The sequence below is a fragment of the Acomys minous genome, assembly GCF_964271855.1.
Source record: "Acomys minous genome assembly, chromosome: 10".
NCBI classification, from domain to species: Eukaryota; Metazoa; Chordata; class Mammalia; order Rodentia; family Muridae; genus Acomys; species Acomys minous.
Genome location: NC_140491.1, coordinates 114,994,318 through 115,019,026, shown reverse-complemented (window position 1 = coordinate 115,019,026; position 24,709 = coordinate 114,994,318). Strand labels below are relative to the sequence as shown.

The following is a 24,709-nucleotide window of genomic DNA, read 5'->3' as shown; positions in this document are numbered from 1 at the left end:
GATCATCATATATGAAATTGTAATTTACCCAGTAATTCTTATCACAGATGAATTACTAGCACAATAATCTGAGTTAAAATTAGAGTATACGTCTGGCTAATTAAAATACCCATGTACACCTGAGGGTAAGGTCATGCCCTTGGCTCTGGCAGGAATTATACAGGCATGGTGAGAGCGCAGGCAGGAGCACAGGGATTACACAGGCAGGGCAGGAGCGCTTGTGGAGCAGTGAGAACAGGGACACAAGGCCACCACTGCCTCATCCAGCTCTAGCTGGGTTCTCAGATCCTTAAGCTTGTCCGGCCCAGTGCTTCACCCAATCAACTGTCTCCCCAGCTCCTATATACTGTTGAATAAAAAGATACTAACAGCCCAAGTATCCCACACAAGTCCTAAGTGGTATACACAGACGGCCTCCCAGGTGTGGCTCTGGCCAGCTAGGATGAGCTGCACAGAGTGGTGTTGCCGAGGGACACTGCACTCTACGTGTGATGCTCTTCAGGGTGTTCCCAGGGAATACCAACCTGCCAGCCAGTTCTTGAAGACACACATGAATCCGAGGTGGGCGCTGTATGGCCTGCATGACCTAACCTGATGTCCAGCAGCAAGTCCAAGGTCCTAGTTTCAGGGCACGTTCCATACACAGACAGCCAAAGCAAAACAAGTGTCTACTGTTTCATTTACTGCCTATACACTAAATAGGAAATAATTATCGCAGCAATCTAAGTACCCCTCTGCTATTTATGAGTCCATGGCAGGAAGGCAGTCTGTAGGCTCCCTTTGTGCAAGCCTCTGCTGCCCAGACAGCAGTGTGCACGTGACCAGGACACTAGGTTAGTATACTTTTACTAAGAAAGACTTCTTTGGGCATTCCATCTGGGGAATTTTACATAAACAAGACACTTTAAAAGAAACTCTAGGCTTTCAAAGTTTAATAAATGAAAGGCGCTTGCCATCGTCGGTGAGGAATGGTAACTTCCACATGAACTCACATGTACAAAACAGGCTCTGAGTCAGGGCTCAGGGAGACTCTGAATGGACTGAGAATGAAACAAAGTGCCTCGCGCTCTCATACATCACACCTGTCACGTGACCTTCATGAAGTCAGGCGAGGGAGTCAGGTAAAGCGATGATTGTCCAAACACAACAATGATCTTCAAAAGAACTTTAGAAAAACTATTTGGGCTTTATTCACTGGCATCCTTTGACCCTCCCACACACTGGGAGAGAACTGAGCTGTGGGCAGTCCGCTTTCTGAGTTGTAGGAGAGACTCTGTGACCCTTGAGTCCAAACAACTGAGAAGGAGAAGAGCCCGTCAAGTGCTTGATTTTAGTGAAGTTCCTCAGTTGTTATGATACTTTACTGAAAAGGGACAGCCTCTGACAAGAATAATTGAGTATCGGTATCATCATGAGTCACATTAAATGAATCTAAAACTACTGTCCTTTTTGAATAGTGAACACTGGACAGGAGAATAGCTACAGGGGGAAAAAATCAATGTGAATGATCAAAACAGAGAACCCAGAGGGCAAATGTGTCAACATCAGGAAGATACTTCTAACAAAACCATCAGTAGGAACATATTCACAAAAGCAAATAAATAGGCGCACATTAAAACACAGGTCTTAGGGATGCACGCATGTGACTTCTACACTGCTCATTTAATTGTTGTAAATACTTTTCTTAATTTGTTCTAGATATCATAGTTTACACAATTTTTACATTTACTGTTGTGATAAATTAAGAACATCTCTTCAACTCTTGCAAGAAAAGAACTTCTGTATATACAGTACTATGTAGTATGAAAATGAGTGTATTTTTATTTTGCCATATTGTGAAAATAGTCAACATAAAATATATGGTCAAAGACAGAGTTTTTAGAAGGGGTGACTGAAAACCAAGTCACTTCTTTTCAGGCCCATCACAAAACTACAAGTAAATAGCCACATCCACTTTGTACAGTATGAAGATGGCAGACAGACACACATGTGGAGCCAGGTGTCCAAACATCAGTTCGGGTAGTCAGCACACTACACCCTGGGCTGGGTTTGGCCTGTGGAGTATTTCTGTATGGCCCTGAGCTAAGAATGGTATTTATATTTCTTAAAGGATTAACAACAACAACAAAGAACCGTATGTGGCCTCAGTGTCAGATGGCCCCGCCTGGCTCTCCACAGGAAGCGTCTGCAGACAGCAGCAATCCAGACGCTTAGTCTGCACAGTGCACCTGCAAGGCCAAGTCATGAGCATCTGCTTCCTCAAGAGCATCTTAGCTTTGGAAAAGGGATCTTCTGATGGCATTTTCCAGGTTCTTTTCCTTACAATTTTTTTCCTCAATATCAAAGCTCATCCTGTATTAATGTAAAGGTGATTAAAAGAGAAAGATATTACAAGCTAGTCAATTACTTTCTTACAAATACTCCATGTTCTTACTGAAGGGAGTATCACGTGGAACACTTATCGGTTAATTAGCAATGGAAGTATCACAGTTCTTACCTGCACATAGTAGGCATGACAACTAGTGTGCCATACTCTCTAAGTGTGACGGGAACTATTTACTGTCAACTTGACGGAATCCTGTGTATGCCTGTGGGAACCATGCTGACTGCACAGGTGAGATGGGGAGACCTTCCCACCGTGCTGGGGCCGTTTCCTAGCAGGGCCTGGACTGTGCCAGGTGGAGAAGGGCCCTGAGCACAGCATGCGTTCATTACTGATCCTGAGCGTGGTGTGAGGTGCCGCCACTTCCACTGCCTGCTCCCTTGGCTGCCCTGCACCCTTGAGCCGTGCGTCAGAAGAGCTAGTTGTATCCTAAGTTGCTGCTGTCAGAGTATTTTATCACAGCAACAGCAGGGAAGCTAAGAGGTAAGTGATAATATGGGGTACTCTTTGTCTCAATTTCAGTTATGATGTTTTGGTTTATGAGTAAAAACACATTTTAAAATATGTAACTTGAGATAAAAATCCTAAGTTTTAAAATAACTTGAAAAAATTAAAATAACCCAAACATTACAAAAATATGTTTACTCTATATACTAGGAAGACATAACTAGATTCCCATCTCCTCTACCACTCAGATGCAGATAAATGTTTGGGAAGTAGACCATGCACCTTTCCACACGAGGGCTCCCGTTAACTGCTCTACAGAACTAGGCTCTCTAAAGCCCGAGCCTCTCAGAGGGTGTGCTGTGTCTGTCCCTCCTCTATATGAGACCGTATTAAACTACTCACCAGCATCCAACACTCAGAGTCGGCTCCTCAGTATGCTGAGAACAGACTTTAAAAAGGGATCAAACAAAGTGGCTCCAGAAGAGCAACAGGAATATGTAGTGCCGATGGTAGATAAAAATTCAGGAACAAGGCGATTATGGTTTAAACACATTCTGTCTAAGCCAAGCATAAAAAACTCTGCTTTCTACAATATGTTGAAGTTCTAGAATATTTATTGGTAATAATTCAATATTTTATTTACACTAAAAATCAAATAACTTAGTCATATCACTATTCTTAGTAACTAGTATATATTTTTCCTTTCCTTTCAAAAACTTATTTTGGAGGCTGGAGAGATTGGCTCACTGGCTAAGAGCACTGGCTAACCCGTGAACAAACCAGAGCTCAATTCTCAGAACCCACATGGCAGCTCACAACTGTCTGTAACTCCAATTCCAGAGTATCTGCCACCTTTTAGCAGACATGCAGGCAGAACACCAATGTGCACACACTTTTTTTTTTTCCAAGACAGGGTTTCTCTGTGTAGCCTTGGCTGTCCTGGACTCACTTTGTAGACCAAGCTGGCCTTGAACTCACAGAGAGCCACCTGCACCTGTCTCCCTGAGGGCTGAGATTGCAGGTATGTGCCACCATTAATAAATCATAAAAACAAAAAACAAAAAACAAAAGAAAAAACTGGCCATAGGATCTTACCCCTTGGAAGTTATTATGTAGACCAGGCTATCCTTGAACCCATCTCATAGAGTGCTGAGATTAAAGGTGTGTGCTACCAAATACAGCTTGCATATTTCACATATTAAAAAAAGTTGGCAATGAAAGTCCAGTGGTATACTCAGTTACACAACTGCGTTTAGAACATGTTCTGCACTTCAAAGACAGACTCCTTCCTACTCTAGCAGCCACCGCAGTTTCTACTCTCACCCTGCCCCAGCAACCACTAACGGCCTTTCCAACACTGTATGTATACAGAACCATGTAGTATGTGGCCCTCTGTGACTGGTTCATTCCACCAAGCATGTTTTCAAAGTTTACCAGGTAGTAAGGATACAGTCTTCATTTTTTCCTTAAGAAGACTGCACTGAACATATATGCCACATTTCCTCGTCCACTCTGCTGCGGTGGCTGCCTCTCCCTATTGGTGATGTTGCTATGTGCACTGGAGTCCAAGTTTTTATGAAAGAAACTTGAGAGTTCTGTTAACTGGCGAGTATGCAGCTTTCCCAGCATTTCACTATCTAGAGGCTGTGATCTTGGCTGCTGTGCTTCTCCACAATGGGAATGGCTCTCAGTACGCATCCTTGGGAGGAACGCACGCTAGGGACACACCCTGGCTACGTGCCAGTCACGTGTAGGCCTGGCTCTTACCTTATTTCTCTTTACTTGGCTTTGGAGAGTTTCCAGTTTTCTGTAAATTAAGGCAGCAATAGTTTTTGCATCTCTGGAATTTATTTGCTCTTCCTGTATACTTTTCTAAAATTAAAAACACTCATGTTATCTTCTAAGTACTTGCATCAACATGCAACATTCCCTCCTAACAAGTGGGCTTACTTATGTCTTAAAGTTCTCTTCTTCCAAAGCTGTTTGAAACTCAAGTTTCTTCAAGTGCATAATGCTGCAAAAGTAGTTAACTAATACTAATACTACTAATAATAAAAACTACAACAGCAGCAGCAGCATTATGGGGCACAAAATGATTTCTAGAAAAAAACGCATGACTGATCTCAAAGACTTTTATGTCGTGGTGTGTGCACAAAAGGTTGGACTGGGTAGCTAGCTTGGCAGTAGAGCATTGACACTGCATGTCTAGCCCTTAGTACTACAAAATAAACACCATGAAGACAAGTGTTCCATCAAGCGTGCACTCCAGTTTTCATTTAATTTCTTATGAAGTCATTTAGTAAAAAAATGTCTTCGTCTTAAAAATGGATCAATATTCTTGGTGAAGTATCACAGTTCAAAGATTCACATGTACCTCAGCCATGTGCCCGAGCAAGGCCTCCATTCATTCTTATGAAAGAAATGGGGAAGTGACTATACTTTTGGGGTCCAGAATAACTTTCTTTAAGGATTCTAAGACAGAGTTCCTATTTCTTGCCAAGTTACTAAAATGGCACATCAAATGCCATTCTTCTCTTCTCAATGAAAAGAAGAATCATACTGAGTAAAATTAAAGACTGCAGTTTGGGGAAGAATTCTTTTTCATGGTGCTACTAATCCTACTGTACCCCAGGTTTTTAATAAAAAGAATATTAATCTTATAAAAAAAATCATACTGTCCCTGGGAGGACTGCAGAGTCCCTATGTGCTTTCACTAACAACTAGAAAGATGAAACTTTTGAAGCAGTGATCACAGACCCTGGTTTGCTGAGACTGACCCGGGTAGAGCTTTTGTTTCGTCTGCTGAAAACTCAATGCAGCCAGGCACTGAGGTGCATATAATCCCGATGCTCAGAGGCAGGCGGGTATCTGTGAGTCCAATGCCAGCCTGCTCTACAAAGTGAGTTACCCAACACAAACAAAATCAAACCTAACCAACAAAGAAAAACATAGGTATATTGGTAGTAGTGCCCTCAAATAATTATAACCAAAGCCATGGACCCCACTTGTAACCAAAGCCCTTAGTAAACATTCCTCAAAAGATGCTCAGTCACTAAGGCTATTTTCAAAAGTTTTATAAAATAATTTCCTTCAACTTTTTTTCTTAGAAAGGAACATTAAAATTATATTAAAATGTAGGAAATATAAAACTTCACAGAAGATAAATAACACATATTAATGTTTGGCCAGGCTTCTTCTAGTACTTCTTCTCATCCTACTTTTACGGAGCACAAAGTCTCTAAGGTACCTGGGGGCACACAGGCCAGTGCACTTTTTAAGGTCCCTTGGTCCACCAGGAACGGAAATGACTCAGAAAGAAACACTTTTCCCCCTCACCTCTTAAAACTGGAGAACTAGAAACTAGAAAAAAGAGCTCTCTCTCTCTCTCACATTAGGGTGTGAGGCTGGCCTGCTAAGGAAGAAAGCCTGCACATACCTTTGCTCTTTCGTACTGATAAAACTTAACACTTGGGTAGGCCTTGATGGCAGCTTTCTGGCACGTCTGGGGGTAGGCCTGACAGTCCACTTTCCCAGCTTTCACTTTTCCTTTGATCATCTGAAAAACAAAACAAAACAATCCACAGATCTCGCCACTTTCTCTTTGGCAGTAACTACTTGGCAATTGTATAACCAAGATAATATATTTCAAATCTTTATATATTTAACATTTTATTACCTTTAAAACTCACTACTAATTCTTCCTATTCAAACAAGATTATTTCTACCTTTTCCCAAGCCCTCTAAATTTCCCACTTGCCGCCATCTGTCTGACATAAATAATCTTTTCTTTAAGAGCACCTCCAGGCTTTACCTCTGACCTCCTTCCAGCCACCTCACTCAGCCTACCACAACCAAACATCTGTCTTTAATCCCAATTGGCATTCTTTGTCTGGGCCATGGCTGACCACACCATCTAAACGGCCCAGGTCAGATTTCAGTCTTTTTATGTTGTCAAGGTCAGCCCTGACTCATTTCCGTGTATTTGCAGATGATCACAAAAGGAGCTCCCTTGCGCTGCAGTGTTTCTTCTCATCACCAGCATGCATCTGGGTTTCCATCCCTCCCTTACCAGCTATGTATGTGGTACTCTCAACCCATTTCTGTTGTTTTCATTCCCAACACTGGAACGGCTTTAAGGGCACAAGTGAGCTCTCTTTGATACACCTAAAAAGACAGTCACTGGATTTCATGCTGTGTGCTTCACCCGCTGCTCACACTTGCCTCTCATCTTTCCTGACTCCCCTTATAGTACCGGCCTTTTCCCAGCACAGGGAGCGAGCGCCTTCTTTACCTTCAGAGTCCTATGTTGGCATCTTTGCTGTCAACAGTCTCTCAGTGAAATCTTATATAACCCTATGCCGATGAATCTTTCCCTGGTTTGGTAACCTACTTTACCGGACTGCTCTTTGTGAAATGTCCCATGCTCCCTAAACATAAGATATCTGAACTTGGGCTGAAGAGCTGGCTCAGATGTTAAGAGCACTGGTTGCTCTTCCAAAGGTCTCAAGTTCAACTCCCAGCAACCACTTGGTGGCGCACAACCATCTATAAGGAGCTCTGGTGCCCTCTTGTGTGCAGCTATAGATGCAGGCAGAACACTATACATAATTAATAAAATCTGAACTTAAATTCTTTCCCTTTGTGGTCATTCAAGACAGAAGCTAGCTGTTCCTCAGTTCCTGTCACCTCACCTATGGCGCACGGTCCTGCTTGTCCGTACAGCCGTCACGTGTCTCCTTCTACCATCCCTCTCCTGTGCTGACTGATGTTATCCTCTCCAGCTCTAGGACAACGCAAGTGTCTTTGCTCTGTCTGGCTTGAGGCCTATGGCCACACGTAGGGAGACTAACCTAGAATGGCAGTAAAACTACAGGAAGAACAATGCATCCACACACAACACACACACTTGGATATGTGTAACGTGTCACTAAATGCTTTTGATACTAGCCCTTGGGAGGCCAAGGTAGGCAGACCTCTGAGTTTGAGGCTGGCCTGGTCTACATAGGGAATTTCAGGGTTATAAAGAGAAACCTATCTCAAGAAAGACAGATTAATACTTATTGAAACATATTTTTTAATTGAGAGATAATTTTTAGGAACTAAATTAAGAATTAGCGTACAACATTTTAACCAATTATTAAAACATCCTTGTTAGTAAAATTTATTTAACTAGACAACAATACTTACCCTAGCCAAGAGTTCAAACTCTGGGGCAAAATTCTGGCAAGGTCCACACCAAGGAGCATAGAAATCAACCACCCAGTGGGTTTTCCCTTGTAAAACCTTTTCGTTGAAAGTCTGAGGTGTTAAATCTATGGACGCTTGGGGTAAAAATCTGAAATAAGAGAATCAAGTAGCATTATACAAAAGCAAAGCAAGTAGTTTATGGCAATACTGACCGAAGCGTTCCTAAGTTAAAAATGGGTCAAAGGATAGTGACGGAATGAAGCTCGGTTCCACCTTGATATATGTCATCCTTCCCAGGTATTTTAAACGCCACAGAATGCTATGCCCATGGGAAGACAAACAGCCTTGAATCTGTGTTCTACAATGTGTATTTTAGTTACTCACCCGAGACCCCAGCTTCGCAGGGAGTAAGCATCCCTATTCCAGCCATTGTAACTACTGAGAGAAGGGAAAAGATCAAGTTGTAATTAGTATTTTCTATTACTGGATATGGTCAAGAAACAATCTTACTGTAGCCATTAAAAGCAAAGTCCTGACTGGTTAGTGTCACCGTATCTCTTTCCACAAAGTAAATAAGAGTTAATAGATTTCTATGAGTCTTTCTATCTTTGTATCTTTTCCCTCCCCTGAGTTGCTGGGAATTAACCCAGGACTATATGTGATTTTTTTTTTTTGTGATTTCCTCACAGCTGATTCTCTCATCTTTTAAAGAGAAACTAGTGGCTCAATTTTTACTTCTTAATTACAACTGTGGATTTTTAAAAATACCTATGTAGTATAGAACAGGTGGACGCTTAGGACAGTCCTGGGCTCAAATTTTGCCTCCAACCATAGCAGGTGAGCTAGAACAATCTGCTGTGGTTAGTCCCTTCTCAGCACCAGTGGGCGGGGCATGGCTGCTACATAACTAGGGAAGGGTGAAGGTCTCTACAAACAGTGGGGGCAAGAGCTTGGCAGGAGCTGGGCCACGCAAAGACGTAAACAGCAGCTCCTGCTCTCACGGCTTCTTGACTAGAACTTCCTACCTGGTTTTGCTGTCCCTCTCTGAGGGCTCCCCAGTGGCCTCCCACTACATGCATGTTGGCATACCGTAAGTGTTAACTGTATAACCAAGTGATCATAACACATGCCTCCAAATTTGAGAGAATACTTACTGATACTGATACCCTTTATTTGACTTTTGGGGATAAAATCGTATCTCGGGGTATCTTTGAACATTTTCTTGGGTACAAAAAGAATGATACTGCTGGCAGTCCACACTGCCCACATTGATCAGTCCAGCTAATGTCTACAAAAGAACAGAAGTCACATAGGTCAAGATTGAAATAAAATTATCTCTTTTAAAAAAATTCTTTTGAGTGTTTTTCCTAGATGCATATGCACCATGTCTGTGCACTGCCCTTGGAGGCCAGAAGAGGGCACTGAACCCTGGATCTGAGTTTATGATGCTTGAGAACACGGGAACCAAGCCTGGGTTTTCTGCAAGAACAGCCAGTGCTCCTCACTGCTGAGACAACTATCCAGCCCTTACCACAACTTTTGTATGTGTTAAATGGTCAAATAAAATGAACATTTATTTATTAGTATCACAGGAGCAACGGGTAAAAATTTGAACTTGAACTCTGTAATTTTGCAGTTAAGAACTTTCTATAGTTACTGTAGATGAAAACAATTGGCTCATTTTTATTTACTATGTGGGAAAATATGTTAGCAACCCAAATATAATCCAGTATTTTTTTAAAATATCTTTTTCTAATGGAGGTAATAAGCATTGCCTGACTCACATTCAAAATTTTTATTTAAAAGAACATAAAAAATGCATAATCTAAATGTTAAGATACACTCACTTTAACTCCTGAGTTTATTTTTATCTAAGAGATAAATATGAAATACTGATTTCATTTTCCATGCTAGTACTTTAAATAAATTGCCTTCATTTATTATTTTAGAGCACTGCCTGTTTTTAGGAAATTATACACACTACTGTTTGAGGTTATTTTCTGTTTGGTTTTGTTTTTGCTCATTTGTTTTGGAGTCAGAGCCTGGAGCAGTGTGGAACAGGATAATCTAGACCCCGATCCTCCTGCCTCAGACTTCTGAATGCTGGTATTGTCAGTACAGACCACCATTTCTGCTGACTAAGCTATTTTGAAGATCTGCAATATTGTGAGGAAACGCTATCTGTAAGCTCTAAGAATAAAATAATGAAGGTGACCTGGGGTAGCACTGGCAGTTCTTAGTCGGCAGTGTGGGATCTTAGTGACTCAGTCAGGTCTCTAGTTACTGGTTCATCGCCTCTGTTAACCAACCATTCTCAGTAAGCACACAACGTAAGTAAGTAAACTATGTCACTATACCCGGGCCATTCGTTTCCACTCTGGCATTAGAACCTGGCAGGGATGACACCACGGAGAGTAGAAATCAACCATCCAGACCTCGTCATGCCTCCTCTGCTTAACTAGGTCAGCGAAGGTGCTGGGTGTGAGGGTCACCACTGAAGGGTTCCTGAGATCCTACAACAAAAGGAAACAGGTTTTCATGTATTTCTGACAGGTTGTTAGGGCATGTCATTTAGAAAGTTCCTATTTTAGGGAAATCAAAAGACATTTAAGGATATTTAAAAGAAATCTATTATTAAGTTAGGATTTTGCCCATCCATTTTCTTAAAAGGCCTATTTTCCCATTAGCTTTAAAACCACTGTAGGCTCAAAAAAGACTTATCCTAGAGACTGAGCTGACCATGGAGTAATCCAGACACCCCTGTTGGCCACACATAGCTTTATAACACCAGGAATAGTATGCTTAGAAATGACCATTTAATTACTAATGCAAAGCCTACTACAGTTACTTTTGATATTTAAGTGGAGAAGCTTTGCACCATCCTAAAGACTGTATATTCCAGATATAGTCTTAACAGAGCCTCAGCCTGCACCAAGTGACAATGACAAGCACATCGGCTTTACTAGGATAGCAATCAAAACAACCTAACACAACATACGACCTGAAGAGGACAGACAAATAGGTTGGACAACAATAGACTACAAGTTTCCATTTCCTCTGAAGCCCCTGAAATTATTCCAGTTAAGACTGAATGGCAACCAAGGCCCTTCTGTGCTAACCCTGAGCCAGCCTGGTGAGGACGCCTGGCTTTGGTGCTGTGGATGAGAGCACTTCTGCACTGAAGGAAAGCAGGCACAGGGGCACAGGCTTTATGGAAACGATAACTTCACACAGTCAGTAGCAGGGTCTCCCATGTACAAATCACCACAGTAGGTAACAAAGGCTTAAATTAAAAAACAAAAAAAACTTTTCATAAAACAATCTCTGGCACAAAAACAGTAAGTCCCAATACAAACAGTCTTCCAAAGTGTACATATAAACAGATTTCTAGTCCCAGTCTGTGACTTAAAGTACCTCTATGAACTCCAAGATCTGTTCTGCAGAGTGGTGTCCTTCATACTCATGAATACTGGACTGGTTGAATACCACTGTTGTTGGATAAGCTTGGATGTTATACTGTGAGGAACAAGAAATTCATATACTTTACCTATCTGTTTCAATTTTCAACAGCACGCTTTTAGCAAGATTACAAATATTTTTAGATATAGTTACTTTTAATTTTATATACATGGGGGTTTTGCCTGAATGAATGTATATGCTCCATGTGTTTCTTGGTGCTGAGGGAGGTCAGAAGAGGGTGTCTGGTCCCTTGGAACTGGATTTACAGACAGCTGTTTTCACTATGTGTGTGTGCAGGGAACAGAACCTGGGTCCTCTGTAAGACCAACAAATGCTCTTAACTGCAGAGTCATGTCTCCAGCATCCTTTTACAAGATTGTAGAAATCTACTTGGTGATTGAGAAATGCTGCGTTAGACAAAGTTAGCAAAGACACTGCATTAGGGCTTGTATTGATAAATTGCTAGTCATTACTCATTAAAGCCCAAGGGCATTGAATGCTGGGAAGTGAGCTGAGTAACTGCTTAATAGATATTTCACATTTTTGCTTTCTTCAAACTAGCTGTGAAGACCCATCAGTCACCTTTTCTAGTGACAGTATGATACTGTAATCATCCTAGAGGAATCAACAACATGACTATATTTTATATTAAAGAATTATGAGTCATGCTCTAACAAAGTGGTCACTTTTTATCCTTTATTCAAGATAGTTTTTATGTGCTACAAAGTGTTTCCCTGTCTGTGGATGTGTGAGCTGCTGTAGCTGAGCTATGGGTCCTAAAGTTGATAACTCATTAGTAAATGGGAAATTTGAAGAGTCATAATTCTAGAGAAACAGCATATGAGGTTTTGAAAATGTGTGAATTGAAAGCATTTATTTGGTTAACAGAGACTAGGTAAATGTTTACCTGCTAAGCCGTAGCCACACAGAACTCTTGTTCCTCCCTCAGAGCAATTTTACTTAGTAGTTAAAAATTACAAAACCTAGCCAGGTGGTAGTGGCACATGTCTTTAATCCCAGCACTTGGGAGGCAGAGACAGGTGAATCTCTTGAGTTCGAGGCCATCCTGGTCTACAGAGTGAGTTCCAAGGCAACAAAGGCTGCACAAAGAAACCTTCTCTTGAAGAAATAGAACAAGAACAACCAACCCAAACAAATTATAAACTCTACAGCTAAGGCCACTATGAGCTAGAGAGGACTATGTGACTAGGACATGGTGAGCCTGCTGGAGGAGGCGCCTTGGTGGTGGGTCCTGGCCTTACTTCTGGTATAGAATATGATGCTGTATTTTTAATCCTTACACTTTATTCAACTGTTGATAATGTACTCACCTGAGGTAGTATATAGAAAAACTAATGGGACTGAAATTAACTACTGCCACTCATGATTTTGCATCTTTGGTTAGCATCTATTTTCTAGACCACAGAAAGGAAACTGGACAGCAATGTCTCTTTGCATTTATTTATTTCCTTAAAATACACCAATAGCTCCCCTTAAAGCAAAACTTACTTTAATTTTAAACATACCAAAACTAAGAGTGCAACCTCATAAATACCTACATATTGTTTGTATTTAACAACTAATAGTTTTGGCCATGCTCGCTTACTGCTGACATTGTCTCCCTTGGTCTGAATCCTTCCAAATCTGCTGAAGTTGGCTCGTGTCCAATCCACAGGTATTTAAAAATGGCTACATGTACATTTGTCTTAAAACAGCACACTGCACTGCTTTGAGTATTCAAAGATTTTTCTCTGATTTTCACCATACTTGACTGCTGTTATGTAGCCTGCCCTTTTCATTTTACATTGTTTTTTAGGACTTGCTCAGGTTGGTTAAGATTTCTTTTTCATTGCAAGGGTTTTGAACCCAAGAATTAAGCATGTGAGGCAAGTGCTGTGCTACTGAGCTACAGGCTCAGCCTGGCTTATCCATTTGTAGATGCACTGTACTATTTCTAATTTTTTTTGTCAATTTGATAACTCTGGGTAGGGAAGATACCAATATTTTGATGTAATTTGTAATTCCTTGACTAGTGAAGTCAGACATTCTTCCTTCTATTATGTACTAAGAAACAGGTTTTCCTTTCCTCGTCATCTCTTTAACATTTTAGTTTTTGATTTAAAACATTCATATCATAGAAGGACATAAGCTTTTATGCATTTATGTGGCTATGATCAGCGTCCACCGTGACCGCTCACAGAAGGACATAAGCTTTTATGTATTTACATAGCTATGATCAGCGTCCACCGTGACCGCTCATAGAAGGACATAAGCTTTTACGTATTTATGTAGCTATGATCAGCGTCCACCGTGACCGCTCATAGAAGGACATAAGCTTTTACGTATTTACGTAGCTATGATCAGTGTCCACCGTGACCGCTCATAGAAGGACTTAAGCTTTTACGTATTTATGTAGCTATGATCAGCGTCCACCGTGACTGCTCTTATGTTATCTATGCTTCTCCAGCTTCTAGTCTATTCTAACCCCAACACTAGAGGTTCACATCCCATTCATTAGTGCCAAAGTATGTTTAGACATAAGATGTTGTCACCAACATGAGCACACGGTCACATCTTTTTAACTCTTTTTAAGCAACTCTTTTAAGCTGGACATCCTGTCTGCTCTGCTCAAATCAACTACTCTAGGTTGAAAGTATAAAGAAATCTAAAGAATAAACTTACAGACCGCTAAAACTTAGGATTTAAATAAAATGGAAATTTATGTTAAGTAGTTTATAAAGTAAACTAAGTACATGCCTGAGTTTGGTAAACAAAGCCTTGTATACAGTCAACCTTCTACATATCTGTTTACAACGCAGCTACATCTACTATTTTGCTGAAATTGTTTCAATATTACTGCTGTAAGTAGGTGTGCATCCAAAAAGCTGTTTTATTACTGATGGCCAAAGTCTGTCCTCGCCTTACCATGTTGCAGAGTCCTTCATGAATTGTGCAGTCTAGTGTACCAACTTTGAGCTGACCGTACAGCAGTGTTGATGCTTTCCGTAACTCTGGCAAAAGAGCTCGACATGGCGGACACCACTGGGAAGAGAGGAGTAATTATGAGCGGCAAGACAAGGGCGTGGAGCACTGTGCCGTCCAGGGATGCCCAGCACAACGTCCCTCCCATGAGGCAGTCTGCTGCCGTCCCAGCAACGCCCACAAGGAGCTGCGGAGCCCACACAATTATAGTACCAATGGTCAAGTCGTTGAGAATACCACCTTTTGGAACTTGACAAATAAAAATAACTCACAGGGGCGAAGAAGTCAACAAGCCATGGTTCCTTGTCACTGGCAGGGAAGTTCTGAGGTCCAAGTGTGGTAACATGGGAATTAACACTTTCTTTGGCAAAAGCAAGTATATCGTATAGAATCTTCTTTCCTATAAATTGAGAAAAATTAAAATAACCGATGTCTTTTGTATCTATAGAAACATTCCAACTTTTATATTTAAAATACTCAAGAAGGAAAGAAAGGACCTATGGATGCACTGGTTTTTGGTGAGGTTCTGTGTTCTGTGTTCACTGGTTTGTGGCACGGGGGACCCCTTTACACTGTACATCCTTCTGCTTCTTGGGCTAGTTAAACGGCACGGCCTCTGTGGCAAGCTTCCTCACCATCCCAAGTACAATGATCACTTTTAGGATTCTCTTGTGATTCAGATTTGGTTAATCTGTATTACAAACTGCCCAGTAGGAAAATGTATATACTTGATATATTTGAAACATCATATATCTGAATTATAGTGGGCCACTTTCTCCCTAATTCCCATGTATTTCTTCTTTCATATTCTTCAACATGGCGTAATCATGACCCAGGTGCCTAAATGAGACTACCTAGAGAAAGTCTTGTCTATTTGTTCTCATATGACTGTGTCCTCGCCATCTGTCCTAGCACCATGCCCACTGCTACTGCGTTAGCTCAAGGCGGCCTACTGCAACAGCCACACTACAGCTTTCCTGAATGAACCCATTTTCCACTGCTACTACCCTCACCCTTAAAACCAAATCAAAATAAAATACATTTAACGATTTGCCACAGCCTAATGAAGAACATGCTCCTTGGCTTGCCAGAAGTCCTTTCTTAACTACAAGAGACTATTTTTCCAAGTGCCTTCTGACTTCTCCACACAAGAGTCACTGTGAGTCACACACATAGCAAACAGAAAGCACCTTCTTTTAAAGTCATAGGAAACAGAACAGACAGCTGATCACTATTTACATATAGTGACAAGTGTTACTCTCTTGCCCATCTTCTTTGGTGCTGTTTCTTCGACGCTTCACACACTTTTCTCTCTGACCACTCTGAAAGGTGATCTTGATCACGAATTCTTTTTCTTTGCTCACGCTAACCCTGGCCCTTGCTGTTAATATACAACTTAATGCCTTCGGTTTGGGCTCACACATCTTTCTTGAAGCCAAGGTGTATATTCAACTGTGAACTGCACAATCTACTTCTTGTCAACTCCTAATTCAGTATCTTCTTCCTCACTAACAGCTCTGATTACTCCAAGTCCAATTCACTAAACAAAATCAGGAGAATGACCCATCGCCTATTAACCGCCCAGATCCTAACAAGAGCCAGAGCACACAGAGCTTCTAGAAGGGTTAAAGCAGTCCACTGCGCGTCATCGTTCTGTCAGCTTCCTCACTTTTCTAGAGCAGTCCTCCCCTAGCCAGCCTGCCTGCCACCAATGCTGCCTGCCACCCACTCTGGGCAGCCAGTGACTTTTCTAAAATCAAGTGTCTCTGCTGTCCCTCAGGATAAAATTCCAATTTCTTTCCCAGAAGATCACAGACAATCTGCTGCTTTGTCTTCTCTCGACAATGACCTTCCTTGTCTTTGAAGTCCTGCTGCCCTCTACCTCCAGCCTGTGAGTGAATCTCGGGGTGTCTGGAATGTGTCTGACCACCTCATCTACTGGGTAACCATGGCTTATACGTCTTCACGTGGAGGTTGCTCTTTCAGGGCTTCCTCTCACCGCACAAGATTGTTCTATCTCAGCTCTTTGTAAGCACGCTTACTTACTGACGGCCAGTTTCCTTCCAAGACAGCTCCAGTGACATCTACCCTATGCATAAGCGTTGGTTCATGCGACCAGTGGAACACTGGACTGAGAGCCTATGTGCTGTCAGGTTACAAAAGGCTCTGGCTTGCTTCTTTACTCCCAGATTATTTATTCTGGGATCAGTCAACCACCACACTGTAGGCAACCTACAGAGAGCACCACATGGTGAAGAACCAAGGCCTCCTGCCATATGAGGAGTTTGATTACGTCCCATGCCACGGCGAGTCCTGATGCAGTGGCTCCAGCCCAGTCATCAGATGACCTTCATCTACCCTGACGGCAGCATCATAAAGAAACGAAGACAAGCTGCTGCCAGATTCCTACCCGCCAAATAGCTGTTGTTTGGGTTAACAGATACATCACACTCAGCTATCAAAAACTGTCCCTTTACCTGTCTACTTTCTCTCCAAGTCTATAAAATTCTTCAGGGCAGAGGTTAAGTCCAGTTCATATTTTTTCCTATTGTGTATTTTTTCCTATTGTGTGTATTATACTTGGGGCACAAAGGTGCTGAGTGTAATATGTGTCATAGTTACTATCAACATAAAGGGAAGCGCATACAAATTCAGTGTGTTTCCTAAGGGATATGGGTAAGTTTTGAAGGGTAATTTGGAGTTTGCTGAATATCCATCCAGAGGATACTTAAAACTGAGAAGGCAGAATCACGCGTGAAGACATTAAGGAGAAAAAGAACATGACCATCCACAGAGTGAATAGTAATGGAAGCCAAGATGATTTCAAGGAGCAGAGGGGGTGATGAGGCTGAGACACCAGGCAAAAAGCTATGAAAGCTCCCTGCTCATTTAGCAACTCTTTACAGAGTTCCTCCCGCCTGGCTGGCATTATTCTAAGTGCTGGAGACAGAACAGGGAGCAAAGACCACAGTGTCATCGCTGCTCTACTAAGGAGTGCGAAGTTCACTTTCCAGAAGACTCAAAAGGCAGAGCAGGGACAGGAAAATGGTGTGCTGGATACTAAGTGCAAACAAGAGGAGGCAGCAACTGTAGGCAAAGGGGATGGATGACTAGAGATAATCAAAATGTCTCTCCCCACATTTGCTAGTGAGAACAAATTTTGACAATAATTATGTCCACAAAATACAAATCACAACTACAGTATTTCTACTTGAAAGTCAAAACATGTTTCTATAATTTTCTGGCTTCTTGGTGACGGGTCGTCTCCAGCTGGTGGTGCTGTTTAGGGAGGCCTAGGAGCTGTGGTTTTCCTGGAGAGACACTGCCACTGGCATGGACCTTTAGACTTCAAAAGTCTCATGCCACGCCAGTTTGTACTGTTTCCTGCTGCAGTTCAAGATGTGCGCTCAGCGGTTCCTGTCACCGTGCCTGCTGCCGCCATGCTGCTCACATGATGTTGATGGATTTCATCCTTCTGGGACCATGAGCCCAAAGAAACCCTTCCTCCTTCCAAGTTGGTTTGGTCATGGTGTTTTACCACAGCGAGAGAAAAGTAACTACACTTACCATGATGAATTTCATATTCTTTGGTTCCTTGTCCTTTAAACACTGCTAGACAGGGCTGGAAAACATACAGATCAGAACAAACGCCTGGTGCAGAAGAGCAGTCAAACCTTCCAACCTAGGAAGCAGAACAATAAACTCAATAAAAAGAACATTTTATACAATTTTCAAATATCTGCAAAGTATCCACAAATGACATGTTTATCATTAGAAGCCAACTGGATATAAAATGAAGGGACAGAAATGGTTCATTTCCATTTAATATTGAACTCAATCAAGAATGATTCCTGGAGAGTTCAGAAACCTGCAGGAAATATATCATTGAAAAGAATGTAGAGATGAGGCACCCTACAAGGCAGAAAAAGGATGACATTACCAGTGTCAAAGAAAATAGCATAAATAACACAAGCAAATGATAAGCGAAAGTGAGAAATGTAGCATTTAAGACAAAAGAGTCATTAAAAAATAATAATCAAATGGACAAACATCTGACCAGAAAAATAAAATGAGCAAGGATTGTAGAGAGAAAGAAGAAAACTGTGACTCAGAAGCTACAGTCAGGGGACTCGGGCGATAGCTCACTCAGTAAACTGCTTGCCCTGTAGCCATGCGGACCTGAATTCAGTAGCCAGTAGTAACATCAGAAATAACAAAGAGGCTATGAATTTGAAAGACAGCAAAAAGGGGCAAATGCAAGTGTTTGGAGAGAGGAAAGAGAAGAGATAATGTAATTGTATTATAATCTCATAAATAAAAAAGCAACAATAAGACCTGAGCACAGTGGTCTGCACCTATAACCCCAGTGACGGAGAAGCAGGGGTTAAGAGCTCAACGGGCAAAGCTGAGCTTCAGTGAGAGACGCTGTTTCAGAGTTCAGGTTGGCAGTGACTGAGGGAGGCACCCTATGTGGACTTCTAGCCTCCACATGCACTTACGTATGCACGACTAGATTCAGTTATTGCTATTTAGTGGGTGCCACTAAGAAGTATCCTTTATGAAAACACAACAACAGACCATATAACCCACAAACAATAATCAACAATTTAAAACAACTAAAATCACATGTATCTTCTCAGATTACAATAAAACAAAAGTAGAACACAAATATATAGACAATGAACAAAATAATGAGTAATTTAAGAAATATAAACGGAAATGAAAATGCTTAGAAGTTGGGCATGGTCAGGAGGGTGAGGTGAAGACAAGTTCCAGGACAGGCTGTGCTACAGCAATGCACTGTTAAAACAAAGCAAATGAAAATCTTAACTAACGGACAAAAAATCAGGGGACAAAACAACAGTAAGTCTATACATACACCAATAGATATCAGTAAGATTCAATGACCACAGAATCTTGTGTGGTCCAGGCTGGCCTCTCTCTAAGTAGTTGCGGATGACCGTGGACTTCCGGTCCTTCTGCTTCCACAGGGATTACAGATTTGTGCTAATGCCAGGCGTATGCACTACTGGGCAGTCAAATTCAGAGCCTCATGCACCTGTGTAAGCACTCTACTAGCCAACTGTATCCCCTGACAGTAAAGCTGTTTTGCAAAGAAAGAAAGTGGGGCTGGAGAGATGGCCCAGAGGTTAAGAGCACTGGGTGCTCTTTCAGAGGCTCTGAATTCAACTCCCAGCAACCACATGGTGGCTCACAACCATCTGTAGTGAGATCTGGTGCCCTCTTCTGGCGTGCAGGTGTATATGCAGATAGAGCACTCACATACATTAAATATTTAATTAAAAAAAAAAGAAAAAAGGAAAAGCTGGCAAACTTTTATGCACATTAAGAACAAATAAGGAAGTACATAGTCAAAGCGTTATATTTTTCCTTACTTGAATATGCTCATTTTTAAGTAGAGTTTTCAGTTTTTTCAATTCATGATCATTTCCATTTTCATTTTTTCCGAAGTGAAAAAATAAAAGCCAGCGATGATGTGCCAAACGATCCTTGAGGTACAAAGAAAAAGCCATTGTCAGCAAGGGGTAAACTGCAATTTCTAAGGATCTAATTTTTTTTTTTGACACAAAATAAAGTTTAGCTGCCCTACTTATTAATTCAAGGTCTTACCTACATTCAAAGCCAGCTATAATCTTATTTTGCAGTTGCTAGAGATAATGCACATAAAGCACGTGCTAAGAGTCGGGTCACTGAGTTATAAAGAATGCAATGGTTGTTAAAGCAACGGTGGTTCCAAGAAAACAGTATGATTTTAATAACTTAATATTTGGGGTAGGGCTGGAGAAGTCAGATATTTTTTAGGCTTAATAAAATATTTGGTAAAAATACTAACTCCAGAGCTAAGTGATGAATGGAATAAACTGATTGAGTCTACTACTAACTGCGTATCTGTAAACACTCTAAAACCATGTCGTCCTATTCCAGTGAACAGCAGAGCTGTGTGAGCAGGAACATATAAAGCTCAGGTCAGACTGAGACTGCTCTGCCACCCATATCCTGCCTTTTTGGTCCTTTCTGAAGCTCAGATTCAGGGATGACTATGCCTTTTGAATTAGAAACACAGTAATTTCAATAATCAGAACCTAACCCAGAAGTAAGATATCATCCTTTGAAACTGCTATTTTTGAGTCTCTCTACGAATAAATAAAAGATATTATTAAAATATTAAGACTTGCAATGTTACCAACATTTATTAGTAGCATAAAAATATTACCTCTAGTTTATTTGCTGAAAGCAGCTCGAAGTCTGGAAGATTATGTATGATTTCCATGTATATTTCCTTAGCATCCAATGAGTTAAGAAACTGGAACAAGGGAACCATACCGTAAGCTTTGAAAGTAAGTACTCACTTACCATCTTATCTCAGTTTCTATACAGCAAGTTTTAAGAAAACAGTCACGTAAGTTAACCAGTTTTTCAAATTATTTCAACTATGTTTTAAAAGTATACTTACATGTTGGTAATTACTAAAAATATTGTATAACTGGGACCTTTTTTTTTAATTTAAGAAGGCTGTTAGTGTGCATGTGTGCGGACATATGCACAGAGAGGTCAAAGAACACTGTGGTGCTGGTTCTGTTACACTGATGTTACGTGAACTCCACTCAACAACCCTGATTACCAGGCCTGTGCGAGCAACCTTCTATACTGAAACATTATCCTAGCCTCCTTGGCTGGGTTATTGTTCTTTAAAAAAAAAAAAAGGATGCAAAGGAATTATGAGATATTAAGTCATAAGTGAAAATTTTGTGGTAATCCTCTCTAATGTGAAGTGAATTCTAAGTCACGATGAGAACAGGCTTACTCAGCTGCAGCTCTAACGCAGTTCACACAACGCCCCTGCTTCAGCCCTTAGGTTTTGATATTAGAGCATTTCTAATGTTACAGTACTTCTATCAGGAAGAACTGAGAACTAGAAAAATAATTATGGATGCTTTCAGAAATCAAATCACATAGGTAGGAATTTTTAAGAGTAAAATACACACACAAAGATTTCTTCAAGTATGTCTGAAAGCCAGGTCTCTTATGTAAAACAACGTGCTCACAGGACGCACACCTCCCGTCAAACATCCTTTATTTCCACCTGTATTTTATAATCAACCTATATTTTTCCTAGGACTCTGTGTTGTCCTATCAACAAAGCATATGCTACTACAAGGAATGCACCAATTAACTGTAGGGTTTAGTATGTATCTTTACAGCTATGAGCCATTTATGTTTATTAATTCAATATTACTTAACATACTAAAATTCTAACCTGCAGGAGTGGTCACGAAATCTACCCTTTACTTGTGTTAGGCATGAAAATGAGCAAATGGATTAGCAATGTTAATTTTAACACTAAGAGCAGAAAATTCAGATTTCTTAAATGTACTTTATATTAAAAACTATAGCATAAATATTATATGAAATAATTTCTTGGCTCACAAACTGGCATAGCAATCTAACAATATGAATTAGGAAAAATTGTTGCAACTATCTCATTCCAAACAGGTATTGCAAACAGGTAACTAAGAAATACACAAGTTGAACATGTAAAATTGTACATTATTTATAGGCATGTAAGTATACAAATAAATATGTCTCAAAAGAGGATACATTAAACTAAGTATGTCATAATTAGTAGATTATATTTAGGGATTCTTTTTAAAAGGATGTATGAATATTTTAAAATAAATAATAAATAATTAATATAATACAAATATAGTAAAAAATTTTCTTAACTATTTGCTATTTCATTCCACTCATGAAAAAAATCATATATACAACTATTCATTTCATGTGTACATACTGACAAACATATATGCACATACACAAACATCTATGTGTGTGTACTATTGTAGGAATCATAAACATACATTCTATGTGTTCAGCATTTAGCAGCAAATAAACTTATAAAACATACAACAATATAGGAAAAAACCAATGACAATATACATAAATTGTGTGCCATAAATAAAAGGCGTAAGACAGCACATGAAGGTGGGTAGCTTATGGGAGGAAGTGGATGGGGCGGATATATGACCCAAACATATTATTTGCATGTATGACTATTGTATATTCAGCAGAAAAAGATAGGTTATCTCCGCCCCAGCTAACTCTAAACATCTACATGTTCAATATTTAAAACTACAACTAAATGAAACCAGTGAAAACTCGTGACAAAATTTCTTTCATTGGACTTAAGATGTACTCCATTCTTTCGTCACTACAGCGTGTAAGGGTCTTAGATATAATGTAAACACGGCTTGAAAACAATTACTAGGGCTGGAGAGGTGGCTCAGAGGTGAAGAGCACCGGCTGCTCTTCCAGAGGTCCTGAGTGCAATTCCCAGCAACCACATGGTGGCTCACAACCATCTATAATGAGATCTGACGCCCTCTTCTGATGTGCAGATGTACACGCAGGCAGAGCACTGTATACATACTACATAAATAAATCTTAAAAGAAAAAAGAAAAAGAGAAAGAGAAAAAGAAAACAATTGCTATAACAGATTTTTCAAACTGGTTAAAAAACACCCAGAAATTGTTTGTACCAAGTAATGAAATGTTTCACAATCAGTGATATAAAGCAGTTCGTTCCTTTCCACACTGTTCACAAAGCGCTACTACCTCTCAGTGTATGTGTGGATCCACTTATATGCAGGGTAACTTCCTTAAAGTGATACATACCAAAACGCTGGAATTTTCTTTGTGACTCAAAGTGGCTCCAGGAGGAAAATAAGCAGTGGTGCTCGCTGTGATGTCCAAACTCTTACAGAGGCTGTCCTGGGCGTCACAGTCCACCCACCCCACGTGAACAAGACCTTCCTATGGGAAGTGGGAAGAACGAACAATGCCATGGGGCAAAGAAAAGAAAAGCTCAATGAGATTTACCTTTAATTGAAAAACTCAGCTTTTCCATTATAAAGCTGAAACTACAAAAAAGGTAATCTTCACAGTGTTCTATAATTTCAAACAATAAAATCAGTTTCCTCAATATCAAACACCCACTACAGTAAATAAACATCTACTTTTACATATTTCGTACATACCTACAAGATCTACATTTTGGCAGAATAAAACTAGGCTGTTCAATAGTGTGAGATTTAAAAAGCCTACACTGTGATTTGCACAGGGCTCCTCACTGTGCTGCCCTTGCATTACGAGGCCCTCAGGTGTGCTCTGCAGCTATGATGTGCGTTCACTCAGCTCTGCCGGTTCTGACCTGCTGCTGGGTGAGCTGCAATGAGTCCCAAAACCCTACATGAAAAGCACATTTCTGGAAATGTCAAGTTATGAAAAAAAACCTGTGCAGACTAGTCACGCTGGTAAGTAGAGCTGGCACGCATTCAAGTGGAATTCCAGAACGACAGGATAAAAACAAGAAAAAAGCGAACACTAAACTAACGGCTACCAGGATGAAAAAATTAGCCTACAGATTCACAAAATCCAACAGTGTTAAAGCAAAACAAGAAAATGGCATCTATGTTGTAACTCATTAATAGTTAGGCTCTCTTCTCCCAATAGTTAGGCTATAAATGATCAAAAATTACAGCATTAGCAACATACTATATTTTGTTTGTAGTACCTTTATTATCAATTCAAAAAATTTCTAACTTTTTTGAATTATAGACTATTGCGCACTGTGCTTAATACTTAAAACGTCAGGAAATTAAAGATAAATAAATGCCTTAAAAAGCAGAGATGGTATTGTATGTGAGCAACAGTAAGTAAAAGTTTAATTGTAGACTTAAGATACTTGATTCCCTTGGGCTGGGGATATATCCCGCATACTCCAAACCCTGGGTACAGTCACCAGCACCATATACAGATACATATACACATAAAGATAGGTTCAATTTATTGCATGGAAGACTTATCAAAACCCATATAACACAGAGGACAGCAAAGTCATAAGAGGTAATGAAGGAATCTGCACTCAAAGGCTCTGGTCAGAGACTTGTAATCTTTATGGCATACAAATTACAAAGATAATCAACATTTCTAGCTTGTATTCACATAAGGCTCAAAACAAAAAAATGTTAGCAAAACAAAATGGACAAATAGAAATGTCTATAATAGGAAGTATTGCAATTTAGCAAGAAAACCAAAATCTAGACTTGATGACAGTAACAAACGTTACCCATACACGTATACGTACAAATACAATATATATGTGTACATATGCATATGCACACACACACACACACACACACACACATTCCAGTTTATCTTATAGAGGTATGC

At 40.3% G+C, this 24,709-nt stretch overlaps 1 protein-coding gene across 1 annotated transcript in view; it reads right to left on the bottom strand.

Moving 5' to 3' along the window:
- Positions 1-1,166: 1,166 nt before the first annotated feature.
- Positions 1,167-24,709, bottom strand: part of DNAJC10 (DnaJ heat shock protein family (Hsp40) member C10) — a 40,501-nt gene continuing 16,958 nt past the window's right edge. Inside the window, exons 10-23 of the mRNA XM_084798508.1 lie at positions 23,153-23,290; positions 20,694-20,783; positions 19,855-19,968; positions 18,026-18,140; positions 14,731-14,858; positions 14,402-14,518; positions 11,432-11,533; positions 10,375-10,530; positions 9,172-9,305; positions 8,402-8,455; positions 8,018-8,165; positions 6,267-6,386; positions 4,598-4,702; positions 1,167-2,352 (exon numbers count right to left, since the gene is read on the bottom strand). Coding sequence (XP_084654634.1) covers positions 2,341-2,352; positions 4,598-4,702; positions 6,267-6,386; positions 8,018-8,165; positions 8,402-8,455; positions 9,172-9,305; positions 10,375-10,530; positions 11,432-11,533; positions 14,402-14,518; positions 14,731-14,858; positions 18,026-18,140; positions 19,855-19,968; positions 20,694-20,783; positions 23,153-23,290 — 1,533 coding nt within the window. The 3' untranslated portion in view covers positions 1,167-2,340. The remainder of the gene's footprint in view (positions 2,353-4,597; positions 4,703-6,266; positions 6,387-8,017; positions 8,166-8,401; positions 8,456-9,171; positions 9,306-10,374; positions 10,531-11,431; positions 11,534-14,401; positions 14,519-14,730; positions 14,859-18,025; positions 18,141-19,854; positions 19,969-20,693; positions 20,784-23,152; positions 23,291-24,709) is intronic.